This window comes from Podarcis raffonei, chromosome 2, assembly GCF_027172205.1.
Source record: "Podarcis raffonei isolate rPodRaf1 chromosome 2, rPodRaf1.pri, whole genome shotgun sequence".
Lineage (NCBI taxonomy): Eukaryota > Metazoa > Chordata > Lepidosauria > Squamata > Lacertidae > Podarcis > Podarcis raffonei.
Genome location: NC_070603.1, coordinates 56,304,525 through 56,322,727, shown reverse-complemented (window position 1 = coordinate 56,322,727; position 18,203 = coordinate 56,304,525). Strand labels below are relative to the sequence as shown.

The 18,203-nt window shown below is 45.2% G+C and overlaps 1 protein-coding gene across 5 annotated transcripts in view; it reads left to right on the top strand.

The window, feature by feature from the left end:
* Positions 1–477: 477 nt before the first annotated feature.
* RNF14 (ring finger protein 14) overlaps positions 478–18,203 on the top strand; it is a 22,663-nt gene continuing 4,937 nt past the window's right edge. Inside the window, exons 1-5 of one of the 5 annotated variants that reach the window (XM_053376727.1) lie at positions 478–581; positions 2,408–2,559; positions 3,811–3,973; positions 15,806–15,957; positions 17,467–17,973. In XM_053376727.1, coding sequence (XP_053232702.1) covers positions 3,820–3,973; positions 15,806–15,957; positions 17,467–17,973 — 813 coding nt within the window. In that variant the 5' untranslated portion in view covers positions 478–581; positions 2,408–2,559; positions 3,811–3,819. Of the gene's footprint in view, positions 606–697; positions 849–2,407; positions 2,560–3,810; positions 3,974–15,805; positions 15,958–17,466; positions 17,974–18,203 lie in introns of those variants that run through there. The other 4 variants (XM_053376723.1, XM_053376724.1, XM_053376726.1 and 1 more) reach the window with 4 other exon arrangements.

Sequence of the window (18,203 nt, the reverse complement as noted above, 5' to 3'; positions counted from 1 at the left end):
AGACTGCAGTTCTAACCCCGCTTGCTTGTAGGTTGTAAATCGTACCGAATTCAAAGGGAATGACTTAAGCACCACTTAAAGGTGCTTACGATGCCACGATCGCACCTTTCAGCAAACTCGCCTATTCAACTGTTTTGTTGGTGAAACGCAACGTCACAGACCCGGATCTCCATGTTGCGCCGTAATCACACACTGCTGCTAAGAGGCAGCAGAGCCAAACTACACACCCAAAAAGATACACAGGTTATTTACGACAAGTTAAACTGATTTCGGCAAAAAAGGGCGTCTTGCCAAACACGTTTGCAATCAACCCACGTTCCAAAGCGGCCAAAAAGTTCTCACTGGGTCGGGAGGGCGATCCCTCCCCCCGGTCAGCCGGATACGAACGCGGCTGCCGCTCCATTAGCTTCCAACCGCTCCAAGAACGTTAAGATGGAGACCTCCAGTCAAACCGGAAGCCGAGGGGCGCGCATGACCCGTAGGCCGCCAACCATGCGGCTTCTCTACCCTTCTCCTCTCTCTCTCTCTCTCTCCTTGCCGCTCTAGGAGTCGCACCCGGAAGCCGAGGGCCGGAGACTTAGGTGAGGGAGGGGCCGCATCGGCTGGTGAGTGACGGGTCGGGGCCGGGGTCCCCGCGCGCGCCTGCGAGGCGAGCGACGCCCCTGCTCTGCTCCTGGCGGCGCCTTCTGGGGGCTTCTGGCGAGGCTGGAGCGGCCACGGGAGCTGGCAGGGGGATTTGCCGATAGGAGAGGCACGTTGGCGCGGCTCCGGCATTTCCTTGTGCACCGGCGGGGTCTGCCACGCCCAGGTTTCGTGACTCTTCGGGGTCTGGCCGGAAGCTAAGCGCAGTCTGTATTAGGAAACTAATCTGGAGTAGATGGTAGTCCCCGTCCCCCGCCGCCCAACAACAGGGAACTATTGGTGTGTTTTCACTTTAAGGACGGGGAGGGAAGTTCAGAGCCCCCCCCCAAATTAAAAAAATTAACGAGCCACAAATTTGCAGCCTCTTGGGGGGATTCTCTAGGTAGGTTTCCTGAACACGATGCTTCTGTTGTAGAGAAATGCAGTCTCCCCCCCCCCCCAACAGTAAAGTCTAATGATTTGCACACCTGCTTCTTTTGTCCCCAGCTACTATAGCTGAAAGTCCTACATGCTGGCATTTTGAGTGTCACTGACACCAAAAGGATGCAGTTTCCTCGCCCCTTTCTCTGCATTTGTGCTATTTTTGTTTACTTCTCCCTTAATGCTTTAAGGACACGGGGCATCTAGCTCTTGAGAGCCATTGCAGTCAAGGGAACACTTTGCAGGATTATGCGAGAGTAGGGTTTGGCGATATATTGTCCCAAACCAGTTAGTAGTCAACATTGTGATAAGCGTTTCATAATATATCCTGAATCACGATGTTTTGTGTGTGCTATGTAAAAAATCACGATGTGGGAAAAACTGAAGCTGGTCATCGCTTCTCTCCTGATTCCTGCTACCCCTGTAGCTGTTCCATAAAATAACAGTTTTATCAATATGGTAAAGGTAGTTAAAAATGTATCAGTTTTAGACTGCTAAGTAGTAGCAGTTGCCAGGACATGACTCCATTGGCCTCTACATATTTTCATCATTTCAGACATTGTGATAGATCAGTATATCGCAAGGTTGATATAGCACAATGTTGAAAACCAGGTATCGCCCAGCCCTACGCAGTAGCTAAGGGATAAGTGTTTTTAGACACTTAGTAGGCATTTGTCAGGAATGCCTTGTTCTCCATTATCTTCTGACATGGAGCAGGAGTTTGTAGTAGATTTTTGTTGTTGCCTTCTGTTACACCTCTATGACTTTGATTTTTGTCTACACATTAAAGGTTATATCCAATGATGTCTTTCCATTTGGGCAAGGACTTCTGCTTGCACAACAGAGCAACACCCCTCATGTGCTCCTCAAATCTGCTCTGGGGTTCGCCTCAAACCTCCAGATTGTATTTTTTGGGTAGGGGGCAAGAGGAAGGAAAGGGACAGCAAGGTTTGTTGCACAAGCCAAAGTCATTGTGCAAATGGAACAACTTCATTGGATACAATCCCATCTTTTAACATCAGTGTATGCTCTGGGACGTGCTGTAGAGTTGCAAACTAGTCAGATTTACAGTGCACTTTTATATGTGCCTGCTCAGAAATAAGTCCCTTTAACTGCAGTGGGAATTACTCCTACTAAATGGGTTTGCTGGTTTAGTAGGGTGGAGCCTTTCTAAATTCAGTAAACCCTGTTGTGGGACTGAAAGCATCCACCAGGAATTTTATATTTTAGCAGAGTAGAAGTAATGTTAGAATCATAGAATTGTATAGTTGGAAGGGACCATGAGTGTCAAATAGTCCAACCCCCTGAAATTCAGGATTCTTACCTTTTATTTCTTTTTCTGCAGAAAACAAGCACTAAGCATCATTGACCCTCTGTAGACCACTTAAGACACCAATGCCATTGTCTTCAGCAAGAAGTTGTATTCCTGTTGCCCTAGATATTCAGTGGATAAACAAGTTTGATGATCAGATCTTACTGATGTGACTAACTAGAAAGGTACCAATTTCTTACGACATTCCTCTGCTAAAATGAAAATTGGCAACGTTACACATTGGGGTTGCTTTTGTATTATTGTGTGTAGCTTAAGAAATAACAATTATTTTAATGGAAGAAAATGCATTTTCCATGTACCTTTAAGAAAAGATTGCTGTGCTGTCACCAGTGTGCATTTCACTTTATCAAGTATGAGGGGATAAGGAACTTACAAATTTAAAATCTGACACAAGAGTCACAACAGAGGAAGAGAGAAGTAGAGGCAGGTATAAACAGGGAAGTAATAGGAGGCTATATAAGTTACATGTGCTTAGACTTAGAAAACCATTGCTTTCTAGTCTTGCTTTCTTCATCCCTACTATTGTTGTAAGGGACACGGGTGGTGCTGTGGCCTCTTGGGCTTGCTGAACAGAAGATTGACGGTTTGAATCCCTGCGACGGAGTGAGGTCCTGTTGCTCTGTCCCAGCTCCTGCCAACCTAGCAGTTCAAAAGCAAATCAAAGTGCAAATGGATAAATAGGTACCGCTCCAGCGGGAAGGTAAACGGCGTTTCCGTGCACTCTGGCACTCGTCATGGTCCTCCGTGTGCCAGAAGCGGTTTAGTCATGCTGGCCACATGACCCGGAAAATTGTCTGTGAACAAACTCTGGCTCCCTCAGCCTGAAAGCGAGATGAGTGCCGCAACCCCATAGTCACCTTTGACTGGACTTAACCGTCCAGGGGTCCTTTACCTTTAGCTTTTTACCTTATTGTTGTTCTACCACTTATTTCATGCCATTAGGTTCAGTATACAGGAGAGAATAATTTTGTGGAAGCAGTGAAGTTTTACATGGCTGAACGCAGCATGCCTTAGCACAGGGTTGGGGAGCCTTCAGCCCTCAGGCCAGTCTTGACCCAGCATGGGTTCCAGTTTTGTCCCTAAGACAATTTTCGTGAACATGCCCACCTATCAATCAGATGACATCACCTTAATGGGTGGGTGACATCTGCTGCTGAGCAGGTTTGATGGGTACAGCACAGAAATCCGTATTTAACCCCCTTGCCCATTCAGTCCTGCTTTGTTGGTTACATGTACTTGTTTCCTATGGCCAATCCCTCCAGAAGCCAGGATTATCAGTGACGGCTCATTCTTTCTCGGTTCCAATCACCCTCAGATTGCCCTAAGCGTGATCTGAATTAATGCTGTAATAGACCATTCTTGTTACAGGAGTCTGCTTAGGTAATTTATACTGGCGATATGTTCATCATTCACAGGAACTGTAAATGTCTTCAGAGGACAAAGAAGCTCAGGAAGATGAGCTGCTTGCTTTGGCAAGTATCTATGATGAAGATGAATTCAAGAGAGCGCAGTCTGTACAGGGAGGAGAAACTAGAATCTCTGTGGAATTGCCACCAGGCTTCACCATATGTATGAGTGGTGAGTCCATTTCTGTGGATACTTACCTTCTTTGAGTTTATTGCAATACTATCATATGTTCCAAGTGCTTTATTCAAGAAGTAGGGACTGATTTGCACAGTGGCCTGATATGTTCATTCTTCACATGGTATTGCACAGGACCAAGCCTTGGAATCACCTGCTCTCCCTACCTCCACCCCCATACTGGCGAATATATGGTGTGAGCAGATGGCTATGCCACATCCATGGATATATGATAGATGGGGGCAAGTATGTGTAATACAGGTTAGATCATGCAACACATTTTGTTGGTATAGGTCATGGGTAGGCAAACTAAGGCCCAATCGCCTTCTAAATTTGGCCCGCGGATGGTCCAGGAATCAGTGTGTTTTTACATGAGTAGAATGTGTCCTTTTATTTAAAATGCATCTCTGGGTTATTTGTGGGGCATAGGAATTCCTTCATTCCCCTCCCCCCCAAAAAATATAGTCCAGTCCCCCACAAGGTCTGAGGGACAGTGGACCGGCCCCCTGCTGAAAAAGTTTGCTGACCCCTGGTATAGGTTGTGTGAGTGTTACATGTTGGGCCTGAAGGTGAATCAGCCCTAAAACATTTAGCTAACTGTAAATTCTGTAGGGGTAGGTGCATTGAATGTTTGCCAAGAAAGCTGTTCAGGTTATGTGAGATCCCAGTCTGCTTGTATCACACATAATCACAGAGCTCGGTCTTCAAAATAAAATGACCTCCATAGAGTGGGATTATTTGGGGATGAAATCAACTTTGGGCTAAGGCAGTTGCTCCATCAGGGCAAGCATTTTAACTTGCCAGACAGATCAATCCTCTTTCACACTGTTCTAGGGATTCTCCTGAAATCCCCTCCCCCATTTCAGGTTTTTTTTGGGGGGGGATGGAGGGGAAGCCCCATTGCACAAGCAGAAGTCCTTGCTGAAGGCTTCCTTTGATAGAACTCATTAGTTGAATCCCACCCTAGTTTTTGACTGAATATGGTTGTGCTGGTGTGATGCCAGCACAGAATGACATGTTGCATTGATGCAATATTGTGTTTCACCCTGCCTGTATCTTAGCTGGCATGGCAACTTAGAGGATTGAAGCTTACTTACTCCTAAAGAACTGAACCTCACACTTCTTTTAAAAAAATTATGTGCTTTTCTATTAATTTTTCATTTGTGTAGTATCTTTCATCAGAGCTTCTTAGAAGAGTTCTTGAAATATTAATTGGTAGAAAGAGAGCTGTTGAAGCAACCCTCCTGTCTAATATTGCGTATAAGCATTGGAAATGATGCTTATGTTTATAAAACAGCTGCCGCTGACAGAACCATGCTATTTTTAAGATTGTGAGCTCAACAACTTTTTCCTATTGTTATCTTCATTTGCAATGTTCTTTTTACAGAGCAAAAGAGGGAGGAACAATTTCCTAATAAGATATAGAAGATAGACACTGAACTTAAGCTCCTAGTTTTAAGTTTTCCATGACCTTATTTTGAAAGCTTTGTGGATTACTAGATATGGTTGGTATCATGTTGTTCCCTTCTTTTTTTTTTTTTAATATTTTATTTAGGATTTTCTTGTTTTACAAAAGTGTAATGCCTCGTATTTTTTTTTCCCATGTAACATTTTTACAAATCCGTTTCATTTGTTGAGGCATTAGGGGGAGAAGAGAAAAAAAAGGAAAAAGAAAGGGGGGGTGGAGAGAGGGAAGGTGGATGGGGGTGGGGTCGGGTGGCGGTGTTTCTATTATGCTTAGTGTATGTAGAGTTTGGTGTCAGCGTTGTTTGTGTTGTTCACTTGTGTTCCTTTGGTGGTGAGAGAGTTTGGGGTTGGCGTACGGTGTGATTGTTTGTTTGTGATTGGCTGTGGTGATCTTTGTTTCCGTGTGTGAGTGAGGTGGGTGGGTGTTTTGGATCAGGTTAGCCATATTGATTTGTATGCTGTTGGTGGATTATTGTCATTGTCCTGTTGGGTTGTGTATGTGATAAAGGGGAGCCATATCGGAGTGAAGGTGTCTTCTTCTGTTTGTCCCCGTGTCAGTTTCAGTTTATTAGTTAATTTTTCCAGTAGGGCTGTTTCCCATACTATTTGGTACCATTGGTCCATGCTTACTCCTGACAGGTCTCTCCAGTGTCTGGTTATGGTGTTTCTAGCTGCTGAAAGTAGGTGGGTTATGAGTTCTTTGTGGTGTAAATGGGCGTTGTTGTCTTGGAAGATGTTTAGTAGGGCCAATTCTGGGGTGATATCTAATACTTGTTTAGTTATTTTACATATTTCTCGTATGGCTGTTGCCCAGAATAGTTGGATTTTGGGACATTCCCACCACATGTGGAGGTATGTGCCTGTGGAGGTGCACCCTCTCCAGCATTTTGGTGAGGTTCCTGGGCGTATTAGCGCTAGTTTCCTTGGTGTTAGGTACCACCTGTAGGTGAGTTTCAGTGTGAGTTCTTTTCTTTTCGTTGATATGGATTTAAAGGGAGGTTTAGACCACATTCTGGCCCATTGCGTGGGGTTAATCTCATAGCCTATGTCATTCTCCCATTGTTTTTTGATTGCGTCTAGGGGGTTTGTGGGGTTTTGGAGTAGTATTTTGTATATTGCGGATACCGTCCCTTTACTGTTTCCCTTTGTTGTTAGGAGGAGGTTTTCGAAGGTTGTCAGGGGCCTAGTTGCTGCTAATTTTACTGTTGGGTTGTTTAAGAGGGCATGTAGTTGGTGTTGTGTTAACCAGGGCATTTGGGTGTCTTCTAGTTTGTCTTGTATTTCTTGTGTTGACAAAGGTTTGTTATTTTTATAGAAGTCTATTAGGCGATATAAGCCTTTGGTTCGCCAGGTTTTTATCTGGAGGTTTTGTGCTGCATGGTGGAATAATGGGTGGTACGCCAGGGGGATTAGTGGGGATGGGGTTGGGGATAGTTTGCCTATTTGTGTTTTCCATGCTTTGAGCATGGTCTGTGTGTACCTGTTGAGTGTTGTGGGAATTTTCTTTAGTTTGTTTGGGAGGAGTGGGTATGCTGTGGTGCAGGTATTTTCAATTGTGTCCCTCTCTAGGTGTACCCATTGTTTTGTCTCATCTTTGAGTATATATGGGATTATATGTCGTATTTGGTTGGCAATGTAATATGCTTCTATGTTGGGGATTCCCCATCCTCCTTCTGAGGTGGGGAGGTGCAGGCATTTGGGGCTTATTCTTGGTTTTTTATGTGAGAAGATGAAAGAGTGTAGTTTTCTCTGCCAACTGCGGAGTTGGGTTGGGGGGATCCAGATTGGGAGGGTTTGGAATAGGTAGGTTAGTTTTGGGAGTGTGCTCATTTTGATCATGGCTATTTTGTCTGAGAGAGTGAAATTCATGTTATTCCATCTCTTTAGGTCTTTGTTAATTTGTCGCCACAGGGGCTTGTAGTTGTGGAGGTGCAGTTTATTGAGGTTTCTGGTTATTTGTACCCCTAGGTATCTGAACTTGGTGTGGCAAAGTTTTATTTTGGTGACCTTCGTGAGTTCTTTTTGGGTGTGAGGAGGGGTGTTGAAGCACATAGCTTCTGACTTTGTGAAATTTACCTGTAGGCCCGACACCATTGCAAATGTGTTGAGTTCTCTGATTAGGGAGGTTGCTGTGTTTATGGGGTCTGGTGTTGTGACCATTAGGTCATCTGCAAAGAGCCCTAATTTATAGGTTCTGCCTTTTATTTCCACTCCCTTGATGTCTGTGGCTGCTCGGATGCGGATTGCTAAGGGTTCCAGAGCCAAGATAAATAAGAAGGGAGACAGTGGGCATCCTTGTTTCGTGCCTCTTTGGATAGCTATAGTATTAGAATCCATATTATTAGTTCTGCATCTTGCTGAGGCTTGGGAGTATATTTGTTTGAGTATTTGTAGGAAGTTGGGGCCAAATTTCATGTTAGTTAGTACTGCTAATATGTATTTCCACTCTAAGCAATCAAAGGCTTTGAGGATGTCTAAGGACATAATTGTCAATGGGAGTTTGGTTGCCTTGCTGTGTTCGATCAGGTTCAGTAGTTTCCTGATGGGGTCTGTTATATTGCGGCCAGGGACAAAGCCAGTCTGGTCTGGGGCTATTAACTTGTGTAGGAAGATTTTTAGGCGGTTGGCCAAGATTGATGTGAATATCTTGTAGTCTTGGTTTATTAATGAGATTGGGCGGTATGATTCTACTTTGAGGCTATCTTTTAGTGGTTTTGGGATGGAGACTATTTTGGAGTGGGTCCAGGTTTTGGGGATGGGACCCCCTTTTATGATGTCGTTGAATAGGCGGGTCATGTAAGGCATCAAGGGTTCTTTGAATTTCCTATAGAATTCTGCTGTGAAGCCGTCTGGGCCTGGGGCTTTGTGTGGTTTCAGATTTTTGAGGACTGCATCTATTTCCTCTGGGGTGATAGGGCTGTCCATGAATTCCTGTTCCTCATCAGTTAGGGTAGGCATGGTCAGTCCTGCTAGAAATTTTTTGATTTCCCTCTCTGGTGGGTTATGGGAGGTGTATAGGTTGGAGTAGAATTCTGCAAATTCTGAGATTATTTCTTTGGGGGAGAATGTTATGTTGCCGTCTTTTTTGGTGATGCAGTGTATTCTTGTTTTGAGTGCTTTTTTCCTACATCTATTTGCTAGTAATCTGGAGTTTTTCCCTCCATATTCATAGAAACGTTGTTTAGAGTATAGAATGTTGATCATTGTTTTGTTGATTTCTAAGGAGTCTAGTTCTCTCCTTTTTTGTTCTATAAGTTTGAGAAGTTTTTTAGATCCTGTTTGTTTGTAGCGTGATGAGAGGACTGTGATGTCTTGTTCTATTTTGCTAATTTTTGAGGTGGTTTGTTTTTTAAGGAATGTTTTCTCTTTTATGCAAGCTCCTCTGGTGACCGCTTTCATTGCGTCCCATAGGAGATGGGTTGTTATATTGTCTACATCGTTTTCCTCGAAGTAGTTTTGGAGGGTTTTTGTGAGATTCTCTCTAATTTGTTTGTTTGTAGTTAGGATGGGGCTGAAGGACCATGATGGGGTGGTTTGTGTTCCTTCTCCTATTTTAACGATGACTTCTACTGGGGCGTGATCTGTGATTTTAATGTTACCTATGTTTGTTGATTCCACTGAGGGGATCAGACCCTGTGTGAGTAGAATGCTGTCCAGTCTGGACACTGTATCATGGCGTCCCGATTGGAATGTATGGCTGATGTCTCCCGGGTTTTGCTCACCCCAGATGTCGTAGAGACCCCTGTTTTTTAGCAATTTTAGTAATTTGTAAGAGTTCCTAGTTGTTGGAGGTTTCCTTCGGAGGAAGGTTGCCCATGGGGTTGTAGGGTGGATATCTTTCAGGGATATACCTTTCATATTTAGATTGAGGTCCCCTCCTAGGATTGCTTCCCCTTCAGAGAAGGAGAGGAATTTGTTTAGTGTCTTCTGGAAGAATTCTAATTGTTTCGCGTTTGGGGCATATATGGAGCCGATTGTCAGTTTGATTTTGCCGTCTAGTGTCCCTTTAGCGAAGATGAATCTGCCTTTTTTGTCCTTGAGGACTGTTGTGGCAGTGAAGTTCAGGTCTCTACTAAGTATTATGGCTACACCACGTGCTTTCCCTGAGCCTCGTGCGACCCACTGTTGACTGAAGCGGGGGTCGCTCAGGAGTTTGCTGCCTTTGGGTGGGTTGTGTATTTCTTGTAGGAAGGTGATGTGTGGTTTCATGGTGTTTATGTATGAGGTGATGCGCTTTCTTTTGATGGGGTTTCCCAGCCCCCTCACATTTAATGTAATTGCTTTAAGGTTAGCCATCTTGCTTATCTATTATGTGGGGTGATTCCCTGCCAACCCGTTCGGGTTGTCTTGTGTCTCTCTCTTCGTGTTGTTTAAAGAACCAGTGGGGTTGCGCTGACCTAGGGTGTGGTGGGTGGGGGGCTAGTGGGATTAGAGTAAGATTTGGGTTAAAGAGTAGAGGGTAAGTTGTGGAGAGTTTCCTATATGTAGTCATATAGGTGTTTGTTTGGGGTGTTTTGGGCCATCTGGCATTTAGCCGGTTGGTCCTAGGTCTCAGCTGGTGTGGAGGGCCGTGTTCAAGGGCAGGCCATCCCCCCTGTTGTTTGCGATGGGGGGTGATCAGCGAGACAGTGTGAAGTGACTTTGTAACGTCGCTGTCAAGTATAAGGTTCATAAGCAATGTTGCCAATGTTTTGAGCAACATTGTTGGTGTGTTGGGGTGGGGATGTGGGTGCTGGTACGCTCTGGTGCCACCATAGTGCTGGTTGGGTATCAGATTTTAGCCTGATTGTGGGTTGTGTTATTGAGGTTGGAGTTGTTTTTCCTTAGTATGGAGTATGGGGATGTTGAAGGTGTGGGTGATGGGGAGTATGGTTGAGGTCGTCTGGACTGGTGTTGGGGTGAGGATTTCTGTGGGGGTGCGGGGCTGGGGGGGATGTTGATGGTGTTAATTAAATCTATGTTTTGGGGGGGGAGAGGGGGAAAAGGGGGGGAATCACCAGTCCTTCAGTTTGTGGTTTTTTCCTGGTTGCTTCATTCAGCTGGGGTTGTTGTTGTAGGGTTGTCCATCTGCGATGAATTGGTTTGGTTAATCTTGGTCTGCTTTCTTGTGTCGTATGGCCGGCGGGACGGTTCTGAGCATGATGCTTGCCTGTATTGGTTTGCGTTGTTGTGCCGCTTCTGTTGTTTCTTTTTCTTCTGTACCGTCGTCCAGTTGTTTGCTGTTGTTTCCTCGTGGTTGGGGCTGTCACTTGGTGGGTTTGTCGGTTGCCATTCCGGTGGGAGGTCGAGTTCAAGGTTCTTTAGTAGTTGCAGGGCCTCAGATATGTTGGTGGCCGTGTGTTGTGTTGTATTAGTTGTTACAATGAGGCGGAAGGGGAAGCCCCATCGGTATTTGATCCCTGCTTGTTGGAGGCGCTGGGTGAATGGGCGCAGGCTTTTCCTTCGGTTTAGGGTATCCTGGGATAAGTCCTGTAAGGCCAGGATGGGGGTTTCTCCATATCGAAGGTTGGTTAAGTTTCTGATGCTGTTCCATACCTCTTCCTTCTTTTTGTAGCGTGTGAAGCATACAATGATGTCTCTTGGGGGGGCGCTGGGTTTTGGCATAGGTTTTAGGGCTCTGTGAGCCCTCTCCAAGTCATCTGCCTCAAGTTTCAGGCTTGGGATTGTGTTTTTCAGCCAGTGTATAATTAGGTCTGCTGGGCTTTTCTCCTCTGTTTTTTCAGGAAAGTTGCGGAAGCGGATGTTACAACGTCTATTGCGGTCTTCAAGGTCGGCTTGCTTAATTTTCATCTCTCTGTGTTCTGCTTCCATTTGGTTTACCAGTTCGTCCAGTTTCTTGTTCACTCGTGCATTCTCCTCCCGGTATTGCTCTATTATTCTTTCTTGCATTTGGTTCTTGTTCTCTAGAGCTTCCACTTTGGAGGTTAGATTGTTGATTAGTACCTGCATGGGAGCCATTGTGGCCTTCAGTGTTTCTTCTAATCGTGCTTCTAATCTTGCTTCCATTTCCCTCAGGTCTCGTTTCGTTACTGGGCGGTCATCGTCTTGAAGGGGAGTTACGGTCTTAGCATTGTTTGCCATCTCCCTGGTTGGTGGCATCTCAGTCTCCCTAATGGTTTTGGTTTGAGGTTGGCTTGGCATCCTCTTGGAGTAGAGCGGTGGTTAGGAGTTGTGGCAGTGGTGGTTCCTGAGTATTGTTGGGTTGCTAAGCTGATCAGGCTTTGGCTGGTGGCTTGTGCAGAGCGTTTGGATTAGGTGGTCATTTGTGTCACTTCTAGCCTGTGTTTTAAGAACTTCTGTAGGGCTTCTGTAGTTGCCTCAGCGGTGCCGCCAAAGCGGGGGGGGGGGAGGTAAGAAGATGAGTAGACTAACGGACAGACCGTTCATATAAAGGGAGGGGGTCAGCAGGTAGAGATGCAAAAGATTAGGGGGTGGGGCCAGGGGAAATATTTGTTTCGGAGGGGGTTGTATATACCCCAACGGGGTACTGTACTGGGGTCCAGTTAAGGTGGAAGTTGGGGTTGGGAGTGCACTCAGAAGCAGAGACAGACAGATAGGCTATATGTAAAGGGTGGAGGGAGTAAAAAGAAGAAGAAGAAAGAAGAAGGGGGGAGCCGGGGGGGGAGAGGAGAGATTGGAGTCAAGTAAAGGGTGGCTGCAGCAGCAGTGGCCCCTCTTTTAAAAAGAAGAGTGATAAAAGTAGGTATATGGGGGGGGGATAGAAAAGATTTTTAGATATTTTTTTTAAAAAAAAGGGGGAGAGAGAGGGGGAGGAGGAAGGGGTTAACAAAAAGGGGGTTAAATAAAAAAAAAAAAGAAAAAGAAAAAGAAAGGGGGAAAAAGAGGGTAGTTTCTTGCCCTCTGTGCTCTCCTTTGTCATGCGGCTTTTCGCTGTTTTCCTTGCCGCTGGAGCTCCGGTCGGGCTCAGCCACGTGTTTTTCGGAGCCTCTTTTTCCTTCCCGGTGCTCACCTACCTCTCCTCTTTTTTCCCGTCGGCAGAGATGGGGGCAGCAGCGGTAAATTTTTGGGCTCCTTTTTCTGTCTTTTTCTTCCTCTCTCCCCCTTTCTTTCTCCCTCTTTGCTTTAGCTCCACTGTTCTCCTGGTTTTAGAGCTCCTCTGGGCTGTTGGGGGGGGGTCGGGTGCCTTTCCGGCTCAATCTCAGTCCTGGGGGGGTGTTTTGGCTTCTTTGATAGACTCCCGGGCACCCCCGATTCCTCTCTGCTGGCGGTGCTGGCGGCAGCAGTCTTGGGAGCCCGGGAATCGGACAGACAGCCTTTTACTCTGGCTGGCTTCAGGAGCTCTTTTCTGCTGTTGCAGCCGCCATGCTGCCTCACCGGAACTCCATGTTGTTCCCTTCTGAAATATTTTATGCATACATTTATTTAGTTTGAAATCATGTGCACAACTAAATTGTCCCACCAGTTTGAATGCACCTAACTGTATAGGATGACAGTGTTACTTAGGCTGAATTTGCTTGTCTGGCTTTTCTGTTTTGTTCATGGGCATCTAAACCAGGCCTTCCTCAAAAACTGCCCTCCAGATGTTTTTGGCCTACAACTCCCATGATGCCTAGCTAGCAGGACCAGTGGTCGGGGATGATGGGAATTGTAGTCTCAAAACATCTGGAGAGCCGAGTTTGAGAAAGCCTGATCTAAACCATTCTCCCTTTGGGGAATTCAGAGAAAGGAATGGGCTTTTCCCCTAAGCCTAGGGTAGCCAACATGGAGCCCTCCATCCCCCTCAGCCAGCGCTGCCAGTTGTCAGGGATGATAACGTCCACAACATCCACAGGGTACCACATTAGCTACCCCTGCTCTAATCACAGTGGTAGAAGAATTAAGAGGCTTCAACTATTGCTTAGAGCAGGGATGGGGAACAGAAAGCCAGATCTGAGAGTGGCCAGCCCAACACCTGACACCATACAATGTTAGGTGAGTCAAACCTGAAGCTGAGGTTGCAAATAAAAATTCTTCCTTTGCATCCCTGGCTTGAATTCTTTCTGGGGCTTCAAAGATTTTATTGTCAACATAAAAAGACGCAAAATTTGAAAAGTGTCCACTTTGGGCTACAAAGGAAGAATCAGGTGCATACTTAGAGTCCACTCCAATTTTTCCTTTGCAGCTGCAGGTTGAATTCAACCCGTAGCTGCAAAGGAAGATTCTTCCTTGAACTTTCCTGTGCCATATGACTCAGGAAAGGTGGGTATGGTTTGGCCAAAACAACCTGCTGGGCTTAATTTGGCCCACAAGACAAGAGTTTCCCTGTCACTGGTTTAGAGACATGTTATTTAGCTAAGGCCTGGTTCAGACATTGCAACAATTGCAGGCTCACATCCTCAGACATACCGTATTTTTCGCTCGATAACACGTACCTGACCATAACACGCACATAGTTTTTAGAGGAGGAAAACAAGAAAAAAAATTCTGAATGAAACAGTGGATGTATCATTTTTGTGCTTCATGCTGCGGCCACAGACATGTGATTTGACGGTGAGTTTGGGGTAGCGCAATGCAAAGCTCCTGAGGATCCATGTGGATCCATGCTTTGTAACCACGATTTTGCACCATTGCAGCCCCAGGCAACAGTGGGTGCGTGATTTTTTTGGTGCAGGCTGTAGCCATGGACATGCTATGTGATCTGATGGTGAATTTGGGGTGACCCAGTGCAAAGATCCTGAGGATCCATGTGGATCCATGCTTTGTAACCACGATTTTGTACCATTGCAGCCCCAGGCAACAGTGGGTGCGTGATTTTTTTGGTGCAGCCTGTAGCCATGGACATGCTGTGTGATCTGATGGTGAATTTGGGGTGACCCAATGCAAAGATCCTGAGGATCCATGTGGATCCATGCTTTGTAACCACGATTTTGCACCATTGCAGCCCCAGGCAATTGTGGGTGCGTGATTTTTTTGGTGCAGCCTGTAGCCATGGACATGCTATGTGATCTGATGGTGAATTTGGGGTGACCCAATGCAAAGATCCTGAGGATCCATGTGGATCCATGCTTTGTAACCACGATTTTGTACCATTGCAGCCCCAGGCAACAGTGGGTGCGTGATTTTTTTGGTGCAGGCTGTAGCCATGGACATGCTATGTGATCTGATGGTGAATTTGGGGTGACCCAATGCAAAGATCCTGAGGATCCATGTGGATCCATGCTTTGTAACCACGATTTTGTACCATTGCAGCCCCAGGCAACAGTGGGTGCGTGATTTTTTTGGTGCAGGCTGTAGCCATGGACATGCTATGTGATCTGATGGTGAATTTGGGGTGACCCAATGCAAAGATCCTGAGGATCCATGTGGATCCGTGCTTTGTAACCACGTTTTTGCACCATTGCAGCCCTGTTTTTGCATCAGATCATTGCTATGTGATCTGATGGTGAATTTGGGGTGACTCAATGCAAAGATCCTGAGGATCCATGTGGATCCGTGATTGGAACCACGTTTTAAGTAGGGAGGGAAGGAAAAACATAGAAGGGACAAGGAGCACCGAGAGGGGTGTACAGAGAAGCAGCTGGCTAAGAATGCAGGAGAGGAGTTTTACCGGAGGGAGGAAAGGAAGGCAAAAGCCCCCCCCACCCAAGCCAGCCAGCTCTCTCTCTCTCCCCCCCCCAACCTGCATGTTGCCTGCGAGTCCCAGACGCACGGAGAGGAATTAGAACGAAGGACGCTCTGCTTTCCCCTCTGCTTGCCTGGAGGGGAGGGGTTTTCTCTGCTCTTTGTTCCGTTTGAGCAAACACAGTAAGGAAACAGAAGCGGGTGGGCAGTAAGACCCTGAGGCAGAATGCAGGAAAGCAGCAGCTTCCTCCTTTCAAGGCTTCCCTTCTCCGGACGATTTGATATTTGCCTGATTTTTGCCTTCACTCGCGCTTGTCAGCTCCAGGGACCACACATTCGCTCAATAACACGCACAGACATTTCCCCTTACTTTTTAGGAGAAAAAATCTGCGTGTAATAGAGGGAAAAATACGGTAGTTTCTTGCGATGTCTTCATTGGGCCAGTGACTGTTACTACTAACTACAGTTTGCCTCAGAACTACTATTGGGAGCTAGAACTTACCGAGTGGGTGTCTCATTCTTTGGAGACAAAACATGGTTAGTGATAACCATGGTTTTTGCTTAACATCACAGCAAGCAATGGTTACTGTGAACCAGGAAGTGGAAGAGAGAATTAAAAAACATGTTGGAAGGAGGGACCATGCAATCCAAACACATCTCAGTAGAGTCCGTGTGAACTAGTTTTATAACAGAAATATTTCAGATGAAGGGAAACTTTATGAAACCATATCAAACAATTCTGTTAGGTAGTAGCACAGCTTGTTGCCTCTTCCTGACACTATCAGATTTTTATTTTTTTAGGCAACCTGACAGAGAATCTCCAGAACAGCAAGTTTGAATGCAGAGTTTGTTTTTTGCCTCCGATTGTGCTGCATTTTGAATTCCCACCAGACTACCCGTCAACTTCCCCACCTGTCTTCACCCTCAGTAGCAAGTGGCTTTCTCAGGCACAGGTTTGATACAGATCTTTAACAATTCGTGTAGTTCACCAGAATGGTAATATTTCTTGTTAATGATTAATATCGTGGTTGGTTATTAATCTGGATGCAGCAACAAAAAACTACTTAGAAGAAGCTTAAGAGCTAGCTAGGAAGAATAATGTATTAATACTTCTTAGATGTATCTCTGTCATACCTAAAGTCAGATGGTGTGAGTTTAAAATGTTTTTAGTTGTTCTTAAAGCTGCTCTAAATCCTTCATGTCCAATGAACTTTGGCATGATTAGCATTGCTTCTTCTTTTGAAAAATCCTACCATAAATTGTGGTTTTCCTTTTCCCTTCTACGTCACCTATATATGTGCACCCATAATATTGTGCACACAAAGGGTTGTTGTGTGATGTGGGACATGCAGTATGAACGCTGCACATGATGAGCAACTGTGCTCTCCTAAACATGGTGTGAGTACAGCAAAGTCCCCAGCCTTCTAGTTATCCAAACTCACTTTGTGCCCCATGCTTAGTTCTAAGTAAATAGTAATCCAGTTCATCAGAACACTGGATTTTCCAAAGGTTTTCTATATTTAGGTAAGTCAGGAAATAAAGGGGTTTCAACATTTGACATCAATAACACTAAAAATGCTTCATGAAAGTGAGAGTTAGATGCTGTTGCCTTACATTAAAGAAATAGCTTTTATTTTAGATCTATAGTTGTTTATGAAAGAGTGAGAGAGGTATGTGCATTTTGGTTTAGTTTATCATGAGAAAAGTGTGTGGGTGATATCCAGTGTGAGTCATGATCAGAGTAGACATTGAAATCAGTGGAACTTAGCTCCATTAATTATTGCAGAAACAATAGTGGATTGCCAAACGAGACTCCTTTCTTCTTTACTTGAAGTCTTGCCAAATTCTCTCTAGCTTTCCAGCTTACATTTTACCAATGTAACGTGCTATTGGAATGAGGTTTTATGTTTTAACATTGTACACTGCCCTGGTATTTATTACATCTGGCATTTTATAAATAAAATATAAGTACAAAGGACACTTAATTGCTTCTGGAATTGCACGTATTTTACACCCTGTGCTGTGGGCTGCTCTCAGGAAGACCTCTAAATTCTTGCTATATTATTAAGGCTGTAGCGCCAAGCTAGGAGCTTCTGTTCAACAGAATGTTCCATTGCACTACTTCCAACCCCAGGAAGGAATTCAGCATGGTGCTATGGTAATCATTCTGTTAGTGCAAGCATTTCAGCTTTCCAGATAGAACAATCTGCTGTCTCCTCCCCCTGTTTGCTATTCCGGGGGTTCTTCTGACTCCCACCCCCCAGCTAATCGGGGGTGGGGGAGAGAGAAAAGCCCTGTTTCGCTAGTGGAATTCCTTGTGTGGGCTTCTGCTAGTGGGACCCGTTACTTGAATCCAACCCCTAATCTTGAAATGGTATGCTTTCTTAAAAGATAAAGTACGATACAGATCTCGGGAAGTGTAGAAGATGCTCTCACATCCCTGCCGTTTGTTTTTCTTCTAGCTCTCTGCGCTTTGTAAGCACTTGGACAACTTATGGGAAGAAAACAGAGGCTGTGTGATCCTGTTTGCCTGGATGCAATTTCTCAAGGAAGAAACACTTACATATCTGAACATCAGCTCGCCCTATGAGCCAAAGATATGTGACCAAGGACAAGAGCAAAGCAGGAAAGGCAAAGAGGATGGGGCAGGCGCCACAGCCGCAGCCACGCATGAAGAAGCCCTCGATGCAAGAGCAGTGCAGGATGTTGAGTCTCTGTCCAGCCTGATTAGAGAGATTCTGGACTTTGATCAGGCCCAAAGGCAAAAGTGCTTCAACAGTAAAATGTACACGTGCAATGTCTGCTTTTCTGAAAAGCTGGGAAGTGAATGTATGTACTTTATGGAATGCAGGCATGTGTACTGCAGGGCTTGCTTGAAGGACTACTTTGAAATTAAAATCAAAGATGGTGAGGTCCACTACTTGAATTGTCCAGAACCGAAATGTCCTTCCGTTGCTACTCCTGGGCAGGTAATAACAATTATTTCTATGGCAATCCATTAAAAAAAAAAGAGTTTGATTTTTTTGTTTTTAAGTGCAGCACTGTTCTCAGCCCCACAATAGATAGGCGTTAACCCAAAAATGAAAGCCTGGACTTCAATGCAAAAGATTTGTGGCTGTAAAGGACTAGGACGGTAGTTTTGTGAAATAGATTTGCACTTAGACTAAGCACAAACTTAAATCCACGTTTCTAGTTTTCT